The 25,936-nt window shown below is 40.7% G+C and overlaps 1 protein-coding gene across 7 annotated transcripts in view; it reads left to right on the top strand.

The window, feature by feature from the left end:
* RHBDD1 (rhomboid domain containing 1) overlaps positions 1 to 25,936 on the top strand; it is a 127,677-nt gene that overhangs the window by 53,486 nt on the left and 48,255 nt on the right. For all 7 annotated transcript variants that reach the window (XR_004350631.1, XM_032636659.1, XM_032636658.1 and 4 more), the window contains 3 exons: positions 5,906 to 5,994; positions 9,673 to 9,729; positions 19,211 to 19,354. Coding sequence is in view for 6 of the 7 variants with exons in the window: in XM_032636659.1 (XP_032492550.1) it covers positions 5,906 to 5,994; positions 9,673 to 9,729; positions 19,211 to 19,354 (290 nt within the window). In the remaining variant the exon portion in view is untranslated. The remainder of the gene's footprint in view (positions 1 to 5,905; positions 5,995 to 9,672; positions 9,730 to 19,210; positions 19,355 to 25,936) is intronic.

Here is a 25,936-nt window from a genome sequence, read left to right as displayed (position 1 = left end):
ATTTGGGATCATTCCTTGTCTATTCAGGTATTCCACAGATGCAGGGTATATCAAGTTGATTGTGGAGCTTTAATCCGCTGCTTCTGTGGCTGCTGGGAGAGATTTCCCTTTCTCTTCTTTGTTCTCACAGCTCACAGGAGCTCAGCTTTGGATTTGGCCCTGCCTCTGCGTGTAGGTCGCTGGAGGGCGTCTGTTTTTTCGCTCAGACAGGACGGGGTTAAAGGAGCCGCTGATTCGGGGCCTCCGGCTCACTCAGGCCGGGGGTTGGGGGATGGGGGAAGGAGGGGCACTGCGTGCGGGGCCGGCCTGCGGCGGCAGAGGCAGCATGACGTTGTGGCAGAGGCCGGCGTGACGTTGCACCAGCCTGAGGCCTGCCGTGCGTTGTCCCGGGGAAGTTGTCCCTGGATCCCGGGAACCTGGCAGTGGCGGGCTGCACAGGCTCCGCGGAAGAGGGGTGTGGAGAGTGACCTGTGCTCGCACACAGGCCCCTTGGTGGCGGCAGCAGCAGCCTTAGCGTCTCCCGCCCGTCTCTGGGGTCCGCGGTTTTAGCCGCGGCTCGCGCCCGTCTCTGGGGTTTGTGCTTTCAGCCGCGGCTCGCGCCCGTCTCGGGGGCTCGCGCCCTCAGCCGCGGCTCGCGCCCGTCTCTGGAGTTCCTTTAAGCAGCGCTCTTAAACCCCTCTCCTCGCGCACCAGGAGACAAAGAGGGAAGAAAAAGTCTCTTGCCTCTTCGGCCGGTGCAGGCTTTTCCCCGAACTCCCTCCCGGCTAGTCGTGGTGCACTAACCCCTTCAGGCTATGTTCAAGCCGCCAACCCCAGTCCTCTCCCTGAGCTCCGTCCAAAACCAAAACCCGAGCCTCAGCTCGCAGCCCCGCCCACCCCGGTGGGTGAGCAGCAAGCCTCTCGGGTTGGTGAGTGCTGGTCGGCACCGATCGTCTGTGCAGGAATCTCCCCGCTTTGCCCTCCGCACCCGTCGCTGTGCACTACTCCGCGGTCCCGAAACTCCCCCCTCTGCCTCCCGCAGTCTCCGCCCGCGGAGGGGCTTCCTAGTGTGTGGAAACTTTTCCTCCTTCACAGCTCCCTCCCACTGGTGCAGGTGCCGTCCTTATTCTTTTGTCTCTGTTTTTTCTTCTGCCCTACCCAGTTACGTGGGGAGTTTCTTGCCTTTTGGGAGGTCTGAGGTCTTCTGCCAGCCTTCAGTAGGAGTTCTGTAGGAGTTGTTCCACGTGTGGATGTATTTCTGGTGTATCCGTGGGGAGGAAGGCGATCTCCGCGTCTTACTCTTCCGCCATCTTCAAGGTCCCCCCCCACAAGAGTATCTTAATCTTACTTTTGCTCCCAAATTATCTTTCCACCGTCACTGTCCCTTATAAGTAATATGTAGCAATATTGATTTGATATTTGCTTTTCATCTTTTTTTCTTTTTTTTTTATAGTTTTGTCTATAAACATGAGCTCCCACTCTGAGTCAGGAAATACACAAGTGCTGTATATCTAGAGGTCCATAGGACAAAAAACAATGACTGAAGATTTTTCAGAATTCCAGAAAGACATGAGACCTCAGATTGAAAAAACACAGCAAATCTCAAGGAGGGTAAATTAAACAAATCTACACCTGGAATGATTGTTCTATAATGATAGTAAATCCACCACAAAGGGAAAATCTCAAAGGCTGAGAGAAAAGACATTACCTGCAGAAGAATGACTGGCCAATTGACAGTGCATTTCATAGCAGCAGTAGTAGATCACTACACCTGTCAACAAAACAGGATGCAGAAATAAGGACCTTCTCGAACATACAAAGACTAGCAGAATTTTTTAGTCTCAGACTTTAACTGAAAGAATTACTGAAAGTTGGATTTTAGAAAGAAATAAATTGAACCCAGATGTAGGTTCCACCATTAGAGAGCAATGGGCCAATAAAGAAATTGGACATGTTCATAAACTTAAGTAATCTAAGTAAATGGCTGCCTCTGTGTTAGGATTTGAGTATAAACAAAATGTTTTTCCAATTGAGTATATAACTGCTTAGACTTGGTGCTGATGTTCGAAATTCTTCTGTTTGTGATGAATTGTTTTTAGGCAAGGATTTTTAGTGAGAGGTCCGTGGATAGGATGCAAGCCATCTATGAACTTCTAAAATTATAAATGACATATTTTGTGTATGTGTAGTCTTTCTGCAGACAGGATTCATGGCTTTTGTCAGATATTTAAAGGGGTTTAGAACCTGGACAAGTTTAAGAACTACTGGATTATGGTATTGTCCCCTATTAAGATAAAATTACATCAGTACTTAACTTGCTCTGACGTTGAGATAGAACGATATGAATTTGATTGCTGGATCTGTCAGTTACTTTGTGGAACTGTTGAGACCCTGGACAGATGATGTGCCTTCTCACAGTAGTGTGTGCGGTGTACGACCTGAGTAACCACACACAGCAACAGTGTATCTGGCTCTTGTGACCTCTTCGCACCATCACAGTCAGTGTTTGATTATAGCTGTTATGATTTTCTCAAGAGAGGCACTATTGAGCTATCAGAAGAAGTGAAGCTTCTCAGTGATCGATTTTAAGCTATAATAATAGGCTTAGTGCTGTTGCTCTGTTAATTGAGCACATGTTTTGTGTAATACCTTGTCCAAGTGTGCACAGGGGAGGGAGGGGAGGAGGTGTTGTGTTCAATCATTAGCTCTCCCAGTGAAATTTGGTACAAAAACAGCTATTAACTGGTGACCGGTGTGACTTGTGTTTTTAGAATACAGTTGTAATGTACATTAGATATGTGCATTTTATGTGTTATTTTAATTCCACTTCTCCACTCATTCAGTAGTTGTTTACTGAGTGTTAGTGTCAGGCCATTTACTGTACCAGGTGTGATCATGGATGCAGCATTGAATATGGTGGTTCTGTTCCTGAGGACTTACCTTAAATTAGGATGTGAGGAGGCAGGTCATCACCAAATCCTCAGTCCCAGCCTAAGACCTGCTTAGGTCAAGAATAAGCTGTTCCTAAGAGCAGGGTTTTCCCAGCCTGCCCCTTGGGGTGTCAGCCTGAAGGTATAACTAAGAACAGAGGGGAGTGCATGCCTTCCAGGAGGGCTTCTGTGGAGCCACGGGCATGCTCAGACACCACAAATGTTGAAACGTGTTTAGCATGTATAATTATGATCATAACACAGTCTGTTTCTAAAGCTGTTACATTTGAAGGTAGTTCCCAGCCACTGATCAGCACCCAGATGTGTCGTCTTCCCCCGAAGCCCAGGGCCTCCTTGTGGCCTCACAGCACCCCCTGGGGGTGGAGATAAAGCACCCTACCTAGGACTGGGGTGCCCCATCCTGCTGGGGAGAAGGTGGTTCCCAGCTCCATTTCCTGTCTGCAGGTCTGTTTCCTCTCTCAGGACATGGGTATCTCTTAGAGGGCCAAGAGAGGTAGTTGGTCACATGGTTACCTACGGCATGGAGCAAGTTAACGTACGTCTTGAAACGAGCATATGATTCCTTTTTCATTGACGGTATCCTCCCCTTTCTGTGTGTAATGTTGAGAGGTTCTCAGTTTTGACTGAATAAGCTCATTACCTCTTCTTGTTTTTTATTTTAAAAGAAGCACACTAGTATAGAGCTTGAAGAAAATGATAAGGACAGCAAGAGTGTCGAGTTGCGACTTTTGTGGAAAATGCTGAATGTTGGCAGATAATGCTGTGTGGTCTCTGGTCTGCCAGCCTCCCTTTCCTAGTTATTTGCAATTAGGTTATAACTCAGACTTCTACAAACCCATTTAGAGAGAGAAAAAATTCATTTAACTATATTAGACTCTAACTTGTAAATGAGATTCAAGGTTGATTGTTTAATAGGTTGGGATTTAAAATTGAAACTTTTCTTCCTTGTCATTTTATATCTATATGATGCACCATAAAGATTGGCTTAATAAGTTTCAAAAATATTGATGTATTTTATTCTTTTCAGTTAAATTGAGGTTACTGTTTTTAAAAAACTGATTCTGGCCTCTTCTTTGTTTCCCTCAAACTACCACTTTCTTTGCCATTCCTAGAACTAGTTGGAGAGTGTATTTAGCCTAAAAATAGAATAAAATAAGTACAATTTTGGGTTTTTTTGGAAAAGCTAAAGGAAAGCACAGTTGATACTATTCTTCCCTGAAAATGGGAAAACTGAGTATCTGATCCATGTTTTTATTATCAGGTTAAACATACTGTGAGGTAGATATATTTGATGAAAATAATAGCTGTCCTGAGGGATAATTGTGTGTGTGTGTGTGTGTGTGTGTGTGTGTGCACGCACGCACAGATGGCGTGACTTTCGGTGTGTGTAGACGTACGCAGGACCTTGTTTGGGCAATAGTGTGATCGACTTGGCTGCTGGGAACAAGAGGCAGTGCCGTCCTGTCTACAGAAAGCTTCCTTTAGTCTTTTTCTCTGACGTGTTCCCTTGCCTGTTTCTTTCCTGAGAACCAGCAAGTCTTTCCCTGGCTCTGAGCTAATGACAGTCACTTGTGGCTGCCTTGCTTGTGGCATTTAGGGCCTCTTTTCCCTGTCCTCTGTGGCCGTGGTCACAAGGTGTATTGGATTTGATTCTAGGTTTTGCGTGGGTGACAACGTCAGCACCACAGTTCGGTCACTGCCATGGCACAGCCAGTGCTCTGAGATTGAAGATGCAGAGGTTTTAACTTGCCTCCTGGTGCTTTTGGTTAAACCATCCTGGGTCACTGGAATCATGCATTCAACACATATTTGAGTGTCTGTCCTGTGCCAGGCACAGTCCTAGGTGTATGACATACATATGTGAAAACCACAGAAGTCACTGTTCCCTTGGAGTTCACATCCGGCTCCTTGGTAACTTTCAGTTGCCAGGCAGCAGAAGGAAAGAGCAACTCTTCCACTGGGATGTGATTCTTTACGAGAGGCGCGCTGTTCCTCCTAGCTTTGTGGTCACCAGTGAGCACTTGGGGGGGGGGTCTGTGGGGATGGGTTTAGCAGGTGACGGTGGAAGGAGGAGGTGGGCAGGTCCAGGCGTTGGGAGGCCTTGACTGCAGGCTAGAGCGTCCTGTCAACGGAGAAGACGGCGATCCCCACAGCATGGCAGTGACATACATGACCTCACCTCAGTTCTGGGAGAGTAACTGATGGCAGGGTATGGGCTGCATTGAGAGGAAGAGCTGGGGGGTGGCAGAGAGCCCCATTGGGTGATCTTCTTTCATTTACTCTTTTACCCATTCAGCATATACTTAGCTGAGGCTTGCCTTGTATTTATATTTAGAAATGATTGCCAATCTTAGATGCTATTTTAAGAAGAGTGGAACCAATTTAATGCTCTATCTCATCTTTCAAGCTTGAAGTTTACATTTTTGGGTTTTCTTGGCTGAGCGACTGAAAGATGCATATTTGTAGCGGGGCTAGGGGGGCCCAGTGTGGACATCTCTTCTGCCGAGTTTCTCTTGCTCTCCGCCTCACTACTCAGGGGTGGGTAAAAACGTAGCGGTCTGCTCTGTGGTGAACACAGATAGCTCCCATCCCTCACAGTGGCTAGCTAATTCAAGATTTAATTCAGAGAAAATGCGTTTCATTTATGTTTTGTGATAAGAGCTACAGAGAAAAAACTGGAAGAAGTGTAATGGGTTGTCTTAACAAAATGCTTCTGCTACTCTGAAGGAGCCAGCCCACTTTTCTCGGTCAAGGAGGGATATTGCCTTTTAAACATGTCGTTGTTATTCGTTGTACTTTTTTTTGGTAAGATAGGAAATGTTGTTCTTGGGACTAAGTTAAATGCTGCTCTGCGTGAAACACGTGATGTGGAAGAGAGCCTGCAGACTGTGACTAATCGACGCGCCCTGGGCTGATAAGACGGCTGCTAGTCCGCATCAGAGCAAACACTCACGGAGGCTTTCCTTCTCCCCTAGGACTTCCTTCGCCGGGCATCTGGCCGGGATCCTTGTTGGACTAATGTACACCTGCGGACCTCTGAAGAAGATCATGGAAACGTGCTCAGGTACAGAACAGAGCACTTCTGGCCTGACAGGTTGGAAGTTCATCTTCATTTTAACGGGAGCAGAAGCATCTTCATTTTAACGGGAATCTTCATTTAACGGGAACAGTTCCCTGTGGTTCAGCTTAGGAGCTCCCTAATAGGCTCTTTTTAAACCAAGAGATAAACCAGCTGGTGCTAGTCCTCACACTGCTCCGAAGAAGAGGCTGCAAACCCCAATTTTAAACCTGAGGCTTTCTTAGGGGACAAATAGCGTTGCACACTTATACCCACAGCATTATTGCTACTCACCAAAAACCATGATTTTCTTGAAATTTGGAGACTTAAAGCGGGTTTAAAATATGCTTTCTTCTGTAATATTCCATGAATTCAAAGTACAAGGAAAAGTTAAAAAAAGAAAGACAAATCTGTACTGAAGTGCAAGGCCAGTATTTTAAAGAATTCAGAATGACCACTAGGTCCTTGGCGGGTGAGACATATATTCATGCATGGCCAAACCAAGTCTGTTATTGCTTGAAGTGTGGCTTCTGCTTTTTAATTAAAATTTTTTTTTCATCTAATTGATGCTCAATGAAAATACTTTATTTAGAAACCTATGAATTTTTTGGATCTCTTAATTGAAAATGCTATACTGGTCTTGACTTAGAAGGAAACTATTGATATTTTGCAAACACTTGTTCTATAGACCATATGAGTTCCAATATTTCATCTTTTTTTTTTAAAATAAATAAATTTATTTATTTTTTGCTATGTTGGCTCTTTGTTGCTGCACACAGGCTTACTCTAGTTGCAGAGAGCAGGGGCTACTCTTCGTTGTGGTGCGCGGGCTTCTCATTGCGGTGGCTTCTCTTGTTTTGGAGCACAGGCTCTAGGCGCACGGGCTCGGCAGTTGTGGCATGTGGACTCTATAGAGTGCAGGTTCAGTAGTTGTGGCACGTGGGCTTCAGTAGTTGTGGCATGGAGGCTCAGTCGTTGTGGCTCGCGGGCTCTAGAGCACAGGCTCAGTAGTTGTGGTGAATAGGCTTAGTTGCTTCGCAACATGTGGGATCTTCCCGGACCAGGGCTCGAACCCATGTCCCCTGCATTGCAGGTGGATTCTTAACCACTGCGCCACCAGGGAAGTCCCCAGTATTTCATCTTTTATTCATGGGAAATCTTCTGAGACTATTTTACCTTTTCTTGAGCCATAAATAATTTATTTTCACAGTTTGTGCCAGTGACTGGTATTCTTGAGAACCATATGATATTCATGATATTAGAAAGCTTTCCAAGCACTGTGCTGTTGCTTTTATTAGCTGGTTGTATTCACTTTCTGGTGATTTTTACAGATTGTGTTGCATCTACGCAGATTTTTGTTTTCCTATGTTTGCCTATTACTGTGTTTCTAGTGTGTGTGCTTGGAAGAGGCAGCAGGAGCTTCCTTTATTGAAAATGTCCAGTTTTATTATATTTTTGATACAACTTAATTATGGAAATCTAGTAATGAGCTTTTTTGCCCAGATGCTCTCAGTGCTGGCAAGGGAAAAGAAATGATTCTCGGGAGTCTAATGTTTTGTTTCCTTTTTCTTTGTGTGTCTGAGGATTAAGTGGTTAGTAAAGCTTTCTACAGACGTATTATGAAATTTAGGCAAGTATTTTGGTTTTAAAGAGGATTTTCCCCCACAATTATAACATTTAAACTCTTAGTTTCCTTCTTAAAACCCTGTCTATTTTCTAAGGAGACTTACTTTTATATCATTCTATTTTCAGTGTAATACAGTAGAAAATTAAATGCTAAAAGTTGAAACATTCAGTGCTATTTACAAATGGCCTGCAATCTGTCCGCCGTTTTTTCCGGTGAAGTCGGAGAAAGATCTAGAGTGATCTGAGAATTGAGGTGACATGGGAGCCCTGTGGAAAATAATCAAGTACATGAAGGCTGCTGTCTGATAACTCCTGGGAGAGGAGCATCACACTGAAGGTGTCCCCTGTCACTCCTCCCTCTCTCCTTTCCTTCAGCAGTACTGAGTCATCTGTCCTACTGCTTTCTTAGGGATAAGAAATGGGAAAGTCCCTTAGGAGGGGTAAGAACGTGGCTCACCTAGCATCTTTGTTGTGGGGCAGCTTCTCTCAATAGCGAGAGCATCTCTACTTGTCAGAGCTCTCAAAGACCAAGCTTGGTCCCTTGGAAGGCAAAGTCCATTTTATGTCGTTAGGAACCTTAAGGAACTTCAGAGAGTATAAGTTAGGGTTTCATTGTCCCCACCACATTCTGTTCCCTGTAGGGCTAACCCCAAACAAAAGAGAGCTTATTTTAACAATTGTTTAGAAATCATTTATAATGGCTTTGAGCTTTGTTACAAAGAATCTCTTAATTGTTGGAAAGGTTAGTAGTTACAGCCTTATGGCTGTTGTGTTCTATCAGATGTGTCTGTTTTTATGCTACTACCATACTGTTTTGTTTACTATAGCTTTATAATATAGATGGCAATCAGGAAATGTTAAGATAGCTATTATCAAAAAGGCAAGAGATAACAAGTATTGGTGAGGATGTTGGTGGGAATGTAAATTGGTGCAGCCACTATGGAAAACAGCATGGAAGTTCCTCAAGAAATAAAAAGAACTACCATATGGTCCAGCAATCCCACTTCTGTGTGTATATCCAAAGAAAATGAAATCAGTATCTCGAAGAGATATCTGCACCCCCATATTCATTACAGCATTATTCACAATAGCCAAGATAGGGAAACAACCTAATGGATGAAGAAAATGTGGTATTGGGCTTCCCTGGTGGCACAGTGGTTGAGAATCTGCCTGCTAATGCAGGGGACATGGGTTCGAGCCCTGGTCTGGGAGGATCCCACATGCTGCGGAGCAGCTAGGCCCATGCACCACAACTACTGAGCCTGTGCGTCTGGAGCCTGTGCTCCACAACAAGAGAGGCCGCGAAAGTGAGAGGCCCGCGCACCGCAATGGAGAGTGGCCCCCTCTTGCCCTCACACAGAAACAAAGACCCAACACAGCAAAAATTAATTAATTAACTCCTACCCCCAACATCTTCCAAAAAAAAAAAAAGAAAAAGAAAATGTGGTATTTATATATATATAATGGAATATTATCAGCCATAAAAAAGAAAGAAATTCTGTTATTTTTGACAAAATGGGTGAACCTGAAGGACATTATGCTAAGTGAAATAAGCCAGAGAAAGATAAATACTGTATGATCTCACTTATTTGTGAAATCTAAAAAAGTTAAACTCATAGAACCAGAGAGTAGAACAGTGGTTTCCAGGGATTGGCGTGGGGTGGTAAATGCAGAGATGTTGATAAAAGGGTACAAACTTTAAGTTGTAAGATGAGTAAGTTCTGGGGATGTAATATACAGCATGGTGACTATTGTTAATAATACTGTATTACATACTTGAAATTTACTAAGATAATAGATCTTACGTGTTCTTACATATATACCCACACAATGGTAAGTATATAAAGTGATGAACTTGAGTTAATGAACTTGATTCTGGAAATCATTTCATAACATATATGTATATTAAATCATCACATTGTACACCTTTAAAAAAATCATGTTGCCCAACTTAAACATGTACAATTTTTATTTGTCAGTCCCACCTCAGTAAAGCTGGCAGAGGTGGCGGGAGAAGCCTACCCCTGCAATTAAAATGTTTGTTTCCTTCATATTTAGGCGTTTTTCCCTCCAACATTGATTACCCAGGACAGCAGTACTACTTTAATAGTTTAGGTAAGTACTGTGTTTCATTTAATATATTTAAACTTATATTTTCAAATGATAGTGTTTGCTACTGTAGAGCTACTTTAAAATAATACTTTATGCCTTTGGAGAGTACTTCACACATTATATACTTGTGCCTCTAACATGCACGGAAGCTAGATGGAGGGGTCACCCGGGGAGCACATGTGGGCGCGTTGTTAGGGAAGGCTAGGGAAGGAGGGAACTCTGGTGTGAAAATACTGTATGATTGGTTTGAGGTCTCTCAGACGTGGTTAGAGTCATAGTAGACCCAGATCCCTTGATTCTCAGCCTAAGAGACCATTCTGCTGGCTAAGTGTTAGAAGTTAGTTTCAGATATATATACAGTTCTCCACGGTCCACGCCACCTACATATTCAGAAAGAATCATGCTTGCCCTAAGAGGCTAATATAGGCATTCCTCTAATAGTTAATACCATGTGACTTAAAGAGGAGAATGTATTTTTTCTAGATATCTTTGTAAATAGATAGAAAGGACTTCCTGTTGAAGCATATGACGTGTTTTAGGCTAAAGTTCTTACATTCCAGCCTGGGGAAGCTGCACTGCAATATCCTGGATCAATACCAGCAGATAGGTGTCCGAGAAGCCGTAGGCTCTGGGAGCAGTGGGTGGCTTTATTGTCCTGCCCATCGAGAATTGCTGCAGCTTAAATCTGGGGTCAGCAGCCTTTCCTGTAAAGGGCCAGATAGCTACTGTTTGAGGTTCTAAAGGCTTTGTTGACCATATGGTCTCTGTCTCAACTAGTCAACCTGTGTCGTAGCATGAAAGCAACCATAGACTATTCATAAGCAAATGTGCATATTTGTGTTCCACTAAGACCTTATTTACAAAAACAAGCAGTGGGTTGTACTTGGACTATAAGTTGTAGCTTTATATACACAGTGCTTTTGCTTTATTTTCCCATACAGGTTCTTAGCCTCAGTCTGGTTTACTCAGTAGCACTTTGTAAGTGGTCCATTGTGCCCGTGTCAGACTAACCACTATGGGAGAGAAAGAAATAGCTATAGTCCCTGTCTCAGTATTTAACCAGGAGTGAGAATGTAGGTGCCATACATTTAAAAAGGTGAAACAGTAGAAATGAAAAGGACTAACTAGGATATAGAAAGTAGAATGGTGAACTGTGGAGTGGGGTGGTACACAATAAGGCAATGATAGCTAATAATGACATTTGTTGAGTTTTTACTAAAATGTCTCCTTCCAGTAACTGCCCCCTGCACTGTTCTGGTTTCATTTCTGTCACCATAGATTAATTTGCCTGAGCCTGAACTTCATATAAATCTACTCATTTACTAAGTACTCTTTTGTATCTGGCTTTTGTTATTCAACCTCATTTTTTATGATCCATATATGTTGTTGTATGTATCAGTAGTTATTCTTTTTTACTGCTGAATGGTATTTTATTGTTTCAATATGCCACAGATTTTCTGGATATCATTTTTTTAATAATTTCTAATTTATTTCTCTTGTTGTTAGGGAACACACTCAGTGTAGTTTAATCCTTTTACTTTAATGAGGCTTTCTTTTGGCCCAGTGTATGGTCTCTCCTGGTGAATGTACCATGTGCCCTTGAAAAGAATGTGTGTTCTGCCATTGTTGAAAGTAGTACTCTACACATATCAATTAAGTTAAGACGGTTTACAGTCTTGTTTATATTTTCTGGGTCTTTACTGGGTTTTGTATCTAATTTTTTATCATGTATTTTGTCTTTCACTAAATTTGGAAGGGTTTCAGATACAATTTCTATAAGTATTTTTTTCTCCACCTATCTGCTGCTCCTCTCAAGGCTTTAATGACATGAATTTTAGACATTTTAATAATGTCCCTCAAGCTCCTCAGGCTCTTAATTTATTTCTTTCGATCTTTTCCCCTCTGTTCTTCATATTGGATAGCTTTTATTGATTTATCTTCAAGTTCACTGACTCCTTTCTCTGTCATCTCCATTCTGCTATTGAACCTAGCAAACCTATCCAGTGACTTTTTTTTTAATAATGTAATTTTAGTTCTAAAATTTCCATTTGGTTCTTTTTTTAGTGTCTGTGTCTCTGATGAAAACTCTGTCTGTGCATTTCAGGAGTGCACCTTATCTTATAGAGCACAGTTATTGTATATCTTTAAAATCCGTCTAATAATCCCAACATCTGAGTCCTATTTTGTGGCTGGCACCTGCTGATTGTCTTTTTCTCCTGAGAATTGGTCACATTCTTCTGTTTTGTTTTGGTTTTGTATGCCTGGTAAATTTCTCTTCTATCTGAACGTTCTGACCTTTATTGTGAGATTTTAGATTCTGTTAAAATCCTCTGCAGAATGTTGATTTTTGTTTGTTTGACCAAGCAGTCAACCTGGTTAGGTTTAGAGCACAAATTCTGTTTTTCTTTCTGTGGGTGGTGGGTTCCAGTGTCAGTTCAGTTTTCAAATCCTTTACTGTACTATTTGGGCCTATCCCATTCATGTACCACTCATGAGATGATCTGATACTTGTGTAGTTAAGTTATGTGGTAGTTCAGTTTTCCCAGTCTTTGCTTCCTTTATTCCCTTGGGTCTGTTCACTGCATGCATAGCTCAGGGATGGGCCCAGGGCTTATTCGGTTGATCTGCAGAAATAGAAGGTTCTTCTGTGCAGATCCAAATTTCCAGGTAGTATCATTTTTCTCCTGCCTCAAGAGCTATCTTAACCATTTCCTCTAGTGCAGGTCTCTTGGTAATCAATTCTTCTAGCTTTTGTCTTACTAAAGAAAGAATATCCTCTCGCATCTGATTTTCACCTACACCAATGTTAGACTACTTCATGTTGTCCCACAAGTCTCTGAGGCTCTGTTTATGTTGTTTGATGTGTGTGGGCTTCAGTTTGGATAGTGTCTGTGGCTGTGTGTTCAAGCTCTGTGATCTTTCTTCCACAATGTCGAATTTGCTTTCAATCCCATCTAGTGAATTTTTCCTCTCAGATACTCTCTTTTTTAGTTCTGGAAGTTCCATTTAGTTCCCTTTTATATCCTCCATTTCTCTTCTCATTAAATTCATGTTTTTATTTATTTAAATCATGGGCATAGTTATAATGGCTATCCTAAAGTCCTTGACTGCTAATTCTGTCTTATCTGTATATTTTTTGCATCTGCTTCATTAGACTGATTTTTTTCCTGGTCACAATTTTTTTTTTTTTTATCTTGTGAGTTTTGATTGGATGCTAGACATTGTGTATTTTGTGGTATTGAGTGCGAGAGTCTCTTTTCTTTTAAAGAAAACTGGACTTTGTTCTGGCACACAGTTAAGTTTCCTGATGATTAGTTTGATCCTTCTGGGGCTTATTCTTTAATTCTTGAGGGTGGGTCTAAAGTAACTTTTATTCTAGGGTTAATTCTGTGCTGTGGCTGAGATGTTATTTTTGTGGGATCTCTCCTGAATGCCCTTTGTTCAGCAGGGACTCTGCTCTGGCTGGTTGGAATGCAAAGGTCTCCCAGCCCTGCCTGAGCTCTGGGAATTGTTCAGTTTATAGCTCTCAGGCATCCTTTGCCTGGTCTCATGGAATTTCACACTCATGGCTTAATATTCAACAACATCTCCAGGCGACCCCATGGAGATTTCTGGAGGTTTTGCTATGCACGTAGTTTTCTCCTTTGCCGTACTCTGCCCTGCAAATTCCAGCTCAACTCAGGGAGCCTGCTGCATCTGACTGTGTTCACGCTCCCTGCACCACCGTCTGGAAAGTGCCTCCAGGCTCATTTCCTTTATTTCCTTTCTCTCAAGATTCAAAATCTTGTACTGCCAATTGTACAATGTCTAAAAACATTTGTTTCATATATTTTCTCCAGTCTTCTACTTAAGATTAAGTAGAAGGGCTAGGCCAGTCCCAGTTACTCCTTCCTGGCAGAGGTAGAAGTTCAGTTCAGCGATATTAATGTAGTGCAGTCGGGGCTCAGCCTGGAAGGAAGGAGCAGGGCTGTAGTCACTGGAGGTTTTACCCAGAAGAAGTGGGGTGCTGTGTCTTGATGAGTAAGTAGAAGTTAAGGAAAGCCATGAAAGGAAAGGGCTCTTCAGTCCTTTATGAAAAAGCCTGTCTGGGATTATCCAGAATGTACTGGAGTGCCACTGAACAATTTATTCAGTAGAGTGACCCTGTGGGAGTTATAGTGAAGATACGTTTTTGGTGTAGTTCTAAAGGCTCGGAGCACGGTTGTCCATCCTGGCTGTTTGTATGAATCACCTGAGGCGCTTTTACAACATGTCCATGCCTTGAATTCAACCCACGCCAATTAAGTTAGAATAGGGATAGAGACAGGGACTTTGACTTTCTTTTTTAAAGCTTCCCAGGTGATTCTAACGGGTTCAGGAACGAAAACCATAGGCTTAGGTGATTGGCTTGGGGACTACCGAGATGAATGCTGTTGCTGCCCAAAGAGGCTTTACTCTGAGGCTTTCGCTGATGATGATCTGGATGCTTCAAATCCTAGAAACGTGGTCTTGGTGTAGGAGAGGAACGGTTGCTGGACAATGCAGGCTCACCTGCTTCTGTCTGTGGACTCACCCGAGGAGAGGAGGTGTGATGATTAGTTGTCAACGAAGCTGATGTAGTCGTTTGGAAGAGCATTGGGTTCTTTTGGTTGTTTGTTATGGAGGCCAGTTTACACTGACTTAAGTATAAGAAGAGGCTTCTCGGCCTATGTGACTAGGAAGAGGTGAATTGTACAGGAAGACCATTTTGGTTCTGTCTCCCATTGTGATTTCTCTCTTCCTGTTGACCTTGTTCTCTCCAGTAGGCAGAGGACATGGCTCCTAATACCTCAGAGTTGCTAGAGGAAAAGGAGCTTGTCTCCTGGTTCATTTTTTAAACCTCCAAAAGAAACAAGAATGTTCCTCTGGATGAAAAGAGTAATAATAACATACTTGTGCACAGACATGACTTGAACTATCATAGATTACCTAGTCCTAATATCTTGTGTGACAGCTGGGAACTGAGGTTTAGAAATGTTAAGTAATTTGGCTAAGGTCATATCGGTAGTTAGTTACAGAACTAGGACTAAAAATGCAAGTCACTGATTCCTAGCTGCTGCTTTTTCTATTGTACAGGGATATGAGATGGACATTCTACTGATTTAACCTTACAAATTAGGGAAGTTTCCCGTATTGACTTTTCTTTCATCTTTTTTGAACTTATTTAAAAAAAAGGAAAAAAAACCGGAAACCTGCAAAGAGCCTCCTTCATATGAAAGAGGCATAAGCACAGCAGACACATAGGCCAGAGAATTAAAGGCAAAAATAAAAGCCCCTTTCGCCTTTCTTTCTTATTCCCTGTAAGATTACCATATTTATATTTCTTCCGCTGAAGTGATTGGATTTCTTCAAAGGCAGAGCTACGTAAGGCCCGGTGGCCATGCTAATGGTCATCTAGGGAACTTTTATGAGAGCATATGTATCTCTTACAAGTAATGATTTATTCTTAATATGGCCATCCTTAGCTGGAAAAGTCTTTATAGGTCAGAGAACCTCATGAATGTTTAAAAAGCTGTTACCAATTTTTCTAATCTCGGTGGTGTTTCTTGATCTCTTCTGCTGTGAAATTCTGGTATGTGTATAAGGAACAGATGGAGTAGTTTATAGAATAATGATAACCAGAATTTCTTTTATTACGGAGCCAAAGTATATAACTACAAAAAATATTAAACTAGTATTCATTGCAGGATATAATTTAAACTTTTTTATCTTAAGTGTTTGATTGTTAGGTTTTTCCAGCCATGTTTATTACGAAGATTTAAAAACATCTGATTGGGCCAGTGGAACAGCTGTAGAAAATTTTTGGTCCTAGGAGACTTGTTCTCATTATAATAGATATTGATGGGATTTTCGGTCCTGTTGATGATTTATGACTGATGATATAGAACCTTTAACCACACTAGTCTTTTTGACTTAAGGCATTAAAACTTTCCCTTTCTCTCTCCCCATGTTTTGTCTCACAAGTACCAAATTAGATTTTATAATATTCAGATGTTTAGAGTTGTAGGCTTATATTTTGTTAAGGCACTGCTCGGTTGTATTTTAAAAGAAATACACAAAGAAAGATGTTTTTCTCTATCAAGAAAATGTTGCCTCAAATCGTAGCAAATTTACCTGTCAATTGAAACTCTATAGATGTATGTCGTATTTCCGGTATCTGCATAGATAGCTCTTCAGAGCTGTGGGGTTACTTTGGATTTTGAACGAGCTGCATATTTTTGAGGGTAGAAAGGTAGAAATGCTGCTTAGACCTTCTGTAACAAAATGACTTTGCACAGGGATTTGAAAGTGGTAATGAGCCATATGGGAAAGTGCCCAATGTGCTTTTTGTGTTGCAATAAAATAATTGGCACTCTTAGGGAATTGGGCAGTCTCTCTATTCAGGCATTGCTGAAGCATCCTGTGGTATTCAGCAACTTATCCATAAATATTCTATTATGTTTTGGAATGGTTGCCCCTTTCTTTTATTCTTTGTGAAGTAGATACATTTATTGTGTTTTGACCATTTGCCCTTATAGAAAAGGTTTTTTTGGGGGGGGGGTTATTTTTTGTTTGTTTTTTGGCTTTTTTGGTGAGAAGCATAGAAAGCAAGATTTGTAGCAGTGCCACAGTCGTCTTTATCTCAGGCTGTGAACCTTGCTGGTGGGTGTCCCCAACACAGTAGTGGGAGCTGGATTCTTCTGACTGTTCTATTGCGTAGAGACCAATTTGAGGAAGAGTGTCCTTATTAAAAATTGTGTCCAGATCCCATTTCAGTCCTAAATCCTTCAGTATACTTATATCCTTATCCTGATTCAAATATCATAATGTTTATATTCTGACATGGGAAACATGTGAGAGAGAATATGGAAGTTGCGTTATAGGAGGTATTTAGTAAATGCCCACTCATTTTTACTACATTAGAAGAAAAGATTAGCCCCCGAAATCCTGAACAATTTTATTTAATGTTTGTTTAAATCATTCATGTCTGTGACTTTCAAGGACATTAAATAAAATAGTACCAACATAGAAGATTTTGTAATAGATGATAAATAGAAGAGTATTGTAGTAATCAGTAAGAGTGAGCAAAGGCTCTGAATAGACTGTTTTCCAGAGCAGATATACAAATGGTTAATAAGCACATGAAGAGATACTCAACATCATTAGTCATCAAAAACCACAGTGAGATACCACTTCACACCCATTAGGATGGCTATAATTAAAAAGACAGATAATAACAAGTGTTGGTGAAGATGTGGAGAAATATGAACCCATATATGTTGCTTGTGTGAATATAAAATTGTGTAACTGCTTTGGAAAACATTCTGGTGGTTCCAAATGGTTAAATATAGAATTACCATATGACTCAGCAATTCCACTCTTAGGTATGTACCCAAGAGAAATGAAAACATATGTCCAAATAACAACTTGTATGCAGATGTTTATAGAAGCATTATTCACAATAGTCAAAAGGCAGAAATAACCCAAATGTCATCAGTTGATGAGTGAGTAAACAAAATGTGATATATTTCTACAATGGAGTATTACTTGGCCATGAAAAAGAATGAAATACTGATTCATGCTGCAACATGGATGAACCATGAAAACATTATGCTGAATGAAATAAGCCATACACAAAACACCACATATTATATGATTCTGTTTATAAAATTGTCCAGAATGGGCATAGCTACAGAGATAGAAAGTAGATTAGTGGTTATTTAGGGCTAGGAAGGTCAGAGGGTGATAGCTAAAAGGGTACAGATTTCTTTTGGGGGTGATAGATATGTTCTAAAATTGATTATGGTATTGATGGCACAACTCTTATGAATATACTGAAAGCCGTTGAGTTATATGCTTTAAATTGATGGATTATATAGTATGTCAGTTATATCTCATGAAAGTTGTAAAAACATACCAATAGACACAAATACTTTATATGACAAATATTTATGTAAACACATATATTATCAGCTGAAACTAGTGTGTTTTATTGTCATTTCACTTTTTATTTGAAAATAAAGACTTTTAGAGTGCCTGAAAGCTTTTTATGGGAAATTAACAGTTTTCATTTTAATCTCATATATTAGGAAAGCATTTTTTTCATAACCAACACAAAAGTAAATTTTAAAATAGCCTCAAGACCAATTATCAAAAATTCTGAATATGAAATTTCAATTAACCAGGTTCTACCCTACAGTGTTCCCCTTGTTGGCTTGATTTTTTTTTTCTTTAGTCTTTTTAAAGCAATAAGAAGCTTAAACTCAGGCATGTGCTATGGTGGGTGATATGGAGACATATGACACAAGACTTGTGAAGGGTAGAAATTTTCATCAATAATAAGAAGCACATTAATTAAACATTTGAAACATCATCTTCAAAGGGTGTGATCATGGAAGGAGAGAAGGGAAAAAAATCAAACATACTTCTCTCTCATTATACCAAAATTAGATTGGTAATCGTCTGTGGGGAAAAATAATATCTTCCAAACAAATTCCATGAAAGTGGTGATTAAAGAAAAATGTAAGGAATAAACTCAAACGGACTTGAAAAGGTCGATGGAAGTACCTTGCAAAAGTCAACTTTGCCCTTTATTAATGGTATGTCGAAGTTTGATTCTTAAAGCATTATTTAATGACCAGGTTGTCTCTTCTCTCATTTAATCTTGCAACCAGTTTCTCGGAAGTGCTAGTAATAGAAACTATGATCTCTGACTTAGGATTCTAATTAGAGAGACACTGGCTTGTATTTCTCAATGTAGTTATCAGCATCTGAAGTATCATACCTAGCACAGAAGCCCGGCAGAATGTGTGTTAAATATTGGTCTGCCTCTCATTGTTTGGAGCCACCAGACAGTGAGGCTTTATCAGCTATCAGTTCAACCATTCCCTTGACTCCAGCCAGGACTTCACTGAAAATACTCCAAGTATTCAGTAGCTGTAAACTGAAAGAATCCACTCCATATGTCAATAGCCCATTCCAGTCCCCTCTCCAGTACTGCTCATGTCTTCAAACTATCTTCTTATATAAAATAAGTAACTAATAAGAACCTACTGTACAGCACAGGGAACTCTACTCAATACTCTGTAATAACCTAATGGAAAAAGAATCTAAAAAAGAGTGGATATGTGTATATGTATAACTGATTCACTTTGCTGTGCACCTGAAACTGACACAACATTGTAAATCAACTAGACTCCAGTAAAAATTGATTTAAAAAAATAAACATCTTCTTCGTCTTCAGCACATAAGGACTCATTCATATCCAGTCCCGTGTTCGGCCTTGTGGCTACAACAGTGACGGGACAGTCATCGCCCGCCTTCGTGGAGGCATTCTCCATCCATTGGTCATCTTTTCTTATTTTGAGGATTATCACTGTAGTCAAAAGAATGACATAAATTATTTTATTGTCTTTGCTAACAAAATAGGAAGTATGAAAAGAATAGTCCATGGCAACATTCCATAACTTTTTCATTGTGCCTGTAGGCTACTCTGGATATCAGGATTATTACCCACGTGGCAGGCCAGGTCACCCTGAAGAAGTACCCAGGAACTTTGACGCGTATACAGCGGGACTGAGTGAAGAGGAGCAGCTGGAGAGAGCGCTAAGAGCCAGCCTCCGGGACCAAGGTAGGAGTTTGGCGCCCTTCACTTTATTTTAAAGTACATACCTTACGTGGTGAGATGTCTGAAAAAGGACTATTTGTAGCAAATTAAACTTTAAATAGTTTATAAAAGGGATATGTAGATGAAAAAATGTGTGCAGCTCGTGATTACAAAGAATGGGGTGTGATGCCGTATTCCTAGCAGCTTAAGCTAATAAGGTGCCAGACTATGTATGTATTGTTAAAGTGGTTCTCTTTATAGGTCTGCTGCACTCAGTGCTTTGTCATTAAAGTCAAGGAACTTAAAAAAAAAATTCTTAGGTGCATGAAAGAAGGGGTTTACTTTGAAATTCATATCTGTAAAGTAGGCTATATATCGCTGTGTATCAAATTGTTGGCCACAAGCCTTCCTCAAAATCACATGAACAGCTTGATAAGAATTCAAACTCGGGGTTCCACCGCAGGCCTGCTGAACCAGTCTTCCTGTGGGCAGAGACTAGGCATTTGTATTCTTAACCAACTTTCCAGAAGATCCTTTTACAAACTGATATATGAAAACCGCTGTATTTATTTTGCCATATTCCGGGGTTTGGCTTATGAGTTTGGGTATTACCGTTTTTAAAGAGCAGTAAAAATCATCTATTCATTCAATAGACATTTATTAAGGTCTTACTGTGTTTCATGTACTGTGATAAAGAATACAGGAAGGTTAAAAAATGGAATCTCCCCCCACCACCCAAGGTTCACAATCTCTGGTAGGGGAAATGCATGCTAGATGCCATAAGTAACCATAATGTCAGGTACCTAGGAGAGGCTTAGGCCAATTGCTAGAGGCAATTGCTAGAGGCAGTGCCGCCTCACAGAGAGGCGGCATTCGAGTTGGGCCTTCAAGAATGTGTAGGGTTTGCAGAGATGCGGAAGGTCCTTCCGGGCAGGAATCGGTATGTGCTCAGACACAAGCAAGCGGGGTGGTCATCCCACCTCCACTTTCGAGTGGAGCATTAAGAGAAGAAGGGGAAGAAGAGTGAGCAGCTAGGCTGGGGCCTGATCACAGAGGTCCTAGCATTAAATAGGCCACGTGGAAAATGGATCTGCTATATGATGTGAATGCCAGTAAGGGTTCTGCACAGGGGAGCCATGAGATCAGACCTGTGTATGTGAATCGGCAGCAGTCATTTCACGAACAAGAATTGAGCACCTCCGGCGGGGGGGTACCAGGCATCACACCAGATGATGGGAATACATAAGTTGTGACTACTTGGTGTCTGAATTGAGGGAATACGGTCTTAGCAGCAGCAGTGTGCGTGGAGGGGGTGACCTAGGAAACGGGGAGGAAGAGAGAAATTAGTACTTGTCAGGTGAAGAGTATCAGAACTGTGGTCTATCAGTTGTCTGTTACTGGTTAAAATCACCCTGCCACCCATGGCTTAGAACAATACACATTTCTTCTTGCTCCTGTGCGTACGGGTCCACTGGGCCAGGCTTCCGTGACCTCGGCTGGTGTGCTGAGGTGTCTGCAGTGGTCATCTGAGGCTGGCTGCTCTAGGGTGACCTCCTTCACGTGCCTGACTGACTGTTGTCTGATGCGATGGTGGAGACTGGGCCGTACATGACTTATCCTCCAGCAGGCCAGCCCAGGCTCATTCACAAGGCCTCAGCACGAGGGTTCCAAGGGAGAGTGTGGAAACAAGTGAGACTTAGGCTGATGCCTTGTCGGTTCCGCTGTATTTTGTTACTGAAGCAAAGTCATGAGACCAGACAGGATTCATGGGATAGGGAAATAGCCTCCATCTCTTCATGGGAGGAGCTGCAGAGTCACGTGGCTGCACAGAAGGAGAGGTGGATAACTGGGGCCATTCTTGGAATCACTAGATTCAGTGGACTACTGGTATTACAATCACTGCAAGCATGCCTTAGCCTTGGAATCCTGACCTCCGGGGGCAGGGCCCCAGAGGCTGTACTTTAACCAATTCTCAAGGTTAGTCCTGTAAGCACAGCTGCTTAATCACGCCCAGGTGAGACATGAAATATTACTGGAGGTTAGGATATTATGTATTTAATTTAATTTGGAACAAGCCATAATCTTAACAGAACTGTGGTCTGATTTGTTATCTTGGATTGTCCATTGCACGTAAATACGATATGCTCTCTTGGATGTAAATCTTAGAAATACAGTAGGAATGTTATCATTGATAAATATATTAATCCCAGTCTACCACACACAAAAAAAAGTTAAGTAAGTCAGGGCAAACCTACTAATCATGGACTTTGTACAAAACTTTATTTAGTACCACAAAGGGACAACAGGAGGGAATTTTTTGGAGTGATGGAATTATTCTGTATCTTGGTTGTTGTGATGGATACACAACTCTGCATTTGTCAAAACTCACCTAACTATATCCCACAAAGGGTACATTTTCCTAAAAAGGAATTTTAAAAGAAGTAAATAAAAATTAACAAGAAACCAATGAAATAACTGGTAGCCTTGCAAAGATCATCAAGCACCGTAAACCACTAGTTAAAAGGTTGTTTAGAAACCGGACGTTGTATAACTGATTCACTTTGCTGTACACCTGAAGCTAACACAACATTGTAAATCAGCTATACTCCAATACAAATTTAAAAAAGAAACGGGACATTCACATGATGATAAAGTATCACCTCATAGAGGACATGCTAATAGGAGCGGGAAACAGAGATTTGACAATCACCACCTGAATCCAGCGATCAAACGTGGCGGCATTGTTGGTGGGAGGGCCTGATACTGTGTGTCTCCTGATATGACGCCATGTGAGGAACACAGCACCGTCTATGACATATTCTTACTAAAAATGTTTAGCCTGACTCTAATTAAGTCTTCCAATGTAAGGGGTCCATATATAGGAAATACATGGAATAGAGGAATAAGTTGAGAAATCAGATAAAACGTGAGGTTTCTACAATTCAGTGAGACTGGTCTCCTGCGGGGGCGGGGGGGAAGAGTATCATAAAAAAAGCAGGATGTGATTTTATATTAAAAAGAAATAACAAGCAAATATAACATGAGAACCTTGAAAAACTGGTTCTTATAAAAGAAAAATTTTGAGGAAATAGGAGAATTTTGTATTTGTACTAGATATTAGATGTTATTTGGGAAATTAACTTTCTTTGGTATTATGGATAAGTAGCAGAAGGTCCCTGATTCTTGGGAGATACACACTGAAGTATTTAGAAGCAAAATAATATGTCTGCAACTTTCAATTTTTAGCCGAAACAACTCTCTCTGCTCTCTCCTTTCCTGTCTCTCTCATTCTTTCACTCACTCACTTCCCCCCTTCATAAGTTCTACATTCAAATAAGTTTGGGAAACTGCAAACTATACCCCCTTGAAGATCCAGAATGGTACTATTATACTGACGATTCTAATTAGTTCTACAATTAAGAAACCAATTTATTAAATTAATGTTTTCCAAACTTATTTGACCACAGAATTTCATTTTCAGTGGATGTTTTTAAGAGCATATGGAACTAGTTCCAATGAAACTGATCTGAAGAGACTCCTTGAAGTGCATTATACAGTAACAGGTGACAGCAAAGGAAATAGCTTTGCAAATTGTTTATATTAATTTCAATTTTATTTTCCTTAAAACACTTCATGACTGTCTTATTAAGAGTGAGAAACCAAGGAGACATTTTTTTAAATGGCCTTTATTACTTTTTAGCCTTTTTTTCTGGTGGAAAAATATTTGGTTTGAGTTTATTTTATAAAAGTTGGCCATATGATATGTACTATTTTGAACCTTACTTTTTTTTCATTCAGTATTATGTTGTAATCATTTTTTCACACCACTAAAATTTTTTGAACATACAATTCCTCCATATATTTATATATTTTCTTAAACTTATACCTAAGTCTTTCTTTCTTTCTTTCTTTCTTTCTTTCTTTCTTTCTTTCTTTTTTTCTTTCTTTCTGCAGGGAGAGGTATGCTATTAAAAATAGTATTTTTTATTCTATATTTGTAGAGATTATTATATACTTTTTCTTCTTTAGTCTATTGACATACTAAATTATTTTGATTTTCAAACTTGAAGCAGGTTTGTATTCTCAGGATAAGCCTCACCTGGTTTTGATATTTTATGGACCATCCTGGTGAAAATGCCACGTGCACCTGAAAAGAATGTGTGTTCTGCTCTAGTTGGGTGGAGTGTTTTACAAACGTTAGTTAGATTAATTGAGTTGATGGTGTTGCCCAGATCTTCTGGTCCCTGTGGGTTATCTGTCTACTTGTTCTACTGAGTACTGTGAGTATTGTGAATTATATAGAATTACTGTGAGTAATACTGAGTAGGTACTGTATGGTCCCCTCAGTGCAGCAAAGACTGCGAATTCCTCTAATGTTACCTTGTTTTTAGGGTGGGGGCTGATTTGCCAGAGTGCCTCTCAATGTCCGCTTGAACTTCAGTTGTAAGTCTTTGTGCTGCAGCTGGGATAGGTACTCCATCCCCTCCGTCGCCCCTCCCCCGGTGGCACACTGCTATTACTTGTTAACCTGTGTTTTTTAGTTTGGTGGTGGAGACCAGTGCCTGGGGGTGCCCTGATTAAGCCTTAGTCCACGCAGTCACTGTGTCCCTCGGTTTGGAGGTGTGGCCTTCTCAGTATCCCTGCCCCTCTCCCCCAGTTTAGACGTTTTTTTTTTTTTTTTCCTCCTCTTCCCTTCTCTAAGCTGCAGGAGGTTTTCACCATTTCCTTAAGGGAAACTTGGCTTTCGCCTTTCTCCCAGGCATTTAAGTCTTTTGTTCCTTAGGGACGATAGGGAAGAAGGATCTAGGCAGCCTTTCATGCAGACCTTTCCTGCAGTGGCTGCTGTTCTTTCCCTCAGGACTGTGCCAGGAATGACAGAGGACAAAGGACACTTTCTCTGGGCTCACATATGCCTTTTGCAAGGGCCACATGAGGTCCTGAGAAGAGCCTGAAAGTGGGTGTGAATTCCTTTGTACTGCATCTCCCAATATGTTCCGTGTTATATATTCTATGAATAGAATCTTGCTAGCTCACACTCAGCCTTTAGCAGTTTAACAGTTTTGGCTGGATTCTTTTTATTAGTGTCCAGCAGAGCCTGTCCTAGGTAAGCAAGTGTTCCTATGCTGTTTTAGACTTCTGTCTAGTTGGCTGCCCTACTGCCTCAGCTTTCTGTTGGGTTCAGGAAAAGGTATTGATTTGCAGATTGTCCAGCATTCATGTTTATTATAAGGATAGTAGTGATGCTTTTTCCTGTTTTCTACATCCTCAGTTTGAATCTGTCATTTACTAGACATAATCTGTCTAGTAATTTATTTATTGGTTTTTTAAAAAAAATGTGATCATTCCCTCATGAAGTAGGTAGAATCTATAGTCCTTTTCTAAAAGGCTAGGTAAATGCTTAATTCTTTCTCTTTGATTCCCAGTTTTCAGAGTAAGAAGTTAGTGTAATAGTCATCAATAATACTGAGATTTGAAAGAGCCAACTAATAGAAGTTCATTTGGTAGAATGCCAGTCCAGCAAGAGACATCCAGCACCAATTAGTTTCTTTAGTTCAATATATTGGAAGAGTAAATTAGAGAATCAAGGTAACAACTTTTTTAACCTCAGAATTTGCTGTGGTCATATTTCTTAATAGTACCTGGCCATAACTATAAGTCCTAAAGCTCATGCCAGGAATAATAATACCAAAGTAGCCTTTGTAGAAGAAATATCGAAATTCCTATTATTTCAAGAAGCTTGCACATTTACTACCATTAACAGAAATCTTGTCTTGTTCTGTTGGCAGTCTCAGTTCTTATAAACGAATCCAAGAGGCAGCTGATACCACAATAATAGAAAAATTTTGGACGAGAGCCATCTCCTTTCTTTGAGTCAAAAGGCAGATGCCAGCTAGGAACATTAGCTCATTGCATTTTCCTCTCCCCTCTCCCCCACGTCCTTCCATGTATAATTTGTGCCCTTTATTATTATTTTTTTTAAATAGCCTGCCACCAAGTTCAGCAGGTGGCTGGGTACAAAGCTGTGTCCTTTTCAACTTCTATCTGCCAGTCTGGAGCATGTGTACTGGTTAAAACTGGAAATCCTCGTGACATGTGGAGTAATGTGTGCTTCTTTTCTTAGACTCTTCTGAAAGGCAAATGGCCACAATCACACTTTGGCTCTCTTGTGAAAATCAAGCAAAGTTGTCACCCACTCCCCACATTGTACAGTTGGGGTTGCTGGCTAGCCATATGTGAAGCTGTGGTGGGACATACGACAAAGGTCTTGGCTTCAGAATGAAACTGGTTGCTGCTTTGTCTCTAAGTCTTTACATGTAAAATTACCAGGAGAGCCATATTGGAAAAGAGTATCTGGGTTCCGAATTAATATCTAGGGCTTTTATTATTAAAAGATCACTTGACAACATCTTTGAATCCTGTTTATAGGCATATATGTTCATAGGGGCCAATTCAGATACGTTTGAAATAAAAAGCAGAAAGAGAATTTATTTTAACTGTGTTGTATATTTTGCTTTTTATTGAGGCTACACCAAGGTAAATAAAAATGACATCTGTCTTGTTTCTTTATTGTTGTATGAAAAATTTTGAAAAAAATGGATACATGTT

This window comes from Phocoena sinus, chromosome 7, assembly GCF_008692025.1.
Source record: "Phocoena sinus isolate mPhoSin1 chromosome 7, mPhoSin1.pri, whole genome shotgun sequence".
Classification (NCBI taxonomy): Eukaryota; Metazoa; Chordata; class Mammalia; order Artiodactyla; family Phocoenidae; genus Phocoena; species Phocoena sinus.
The sequence above is the reverse complement of the archived record's forward strand: the minus strand, read 5'-3'. Positions and strand labels throughout refer to the sequence as shown.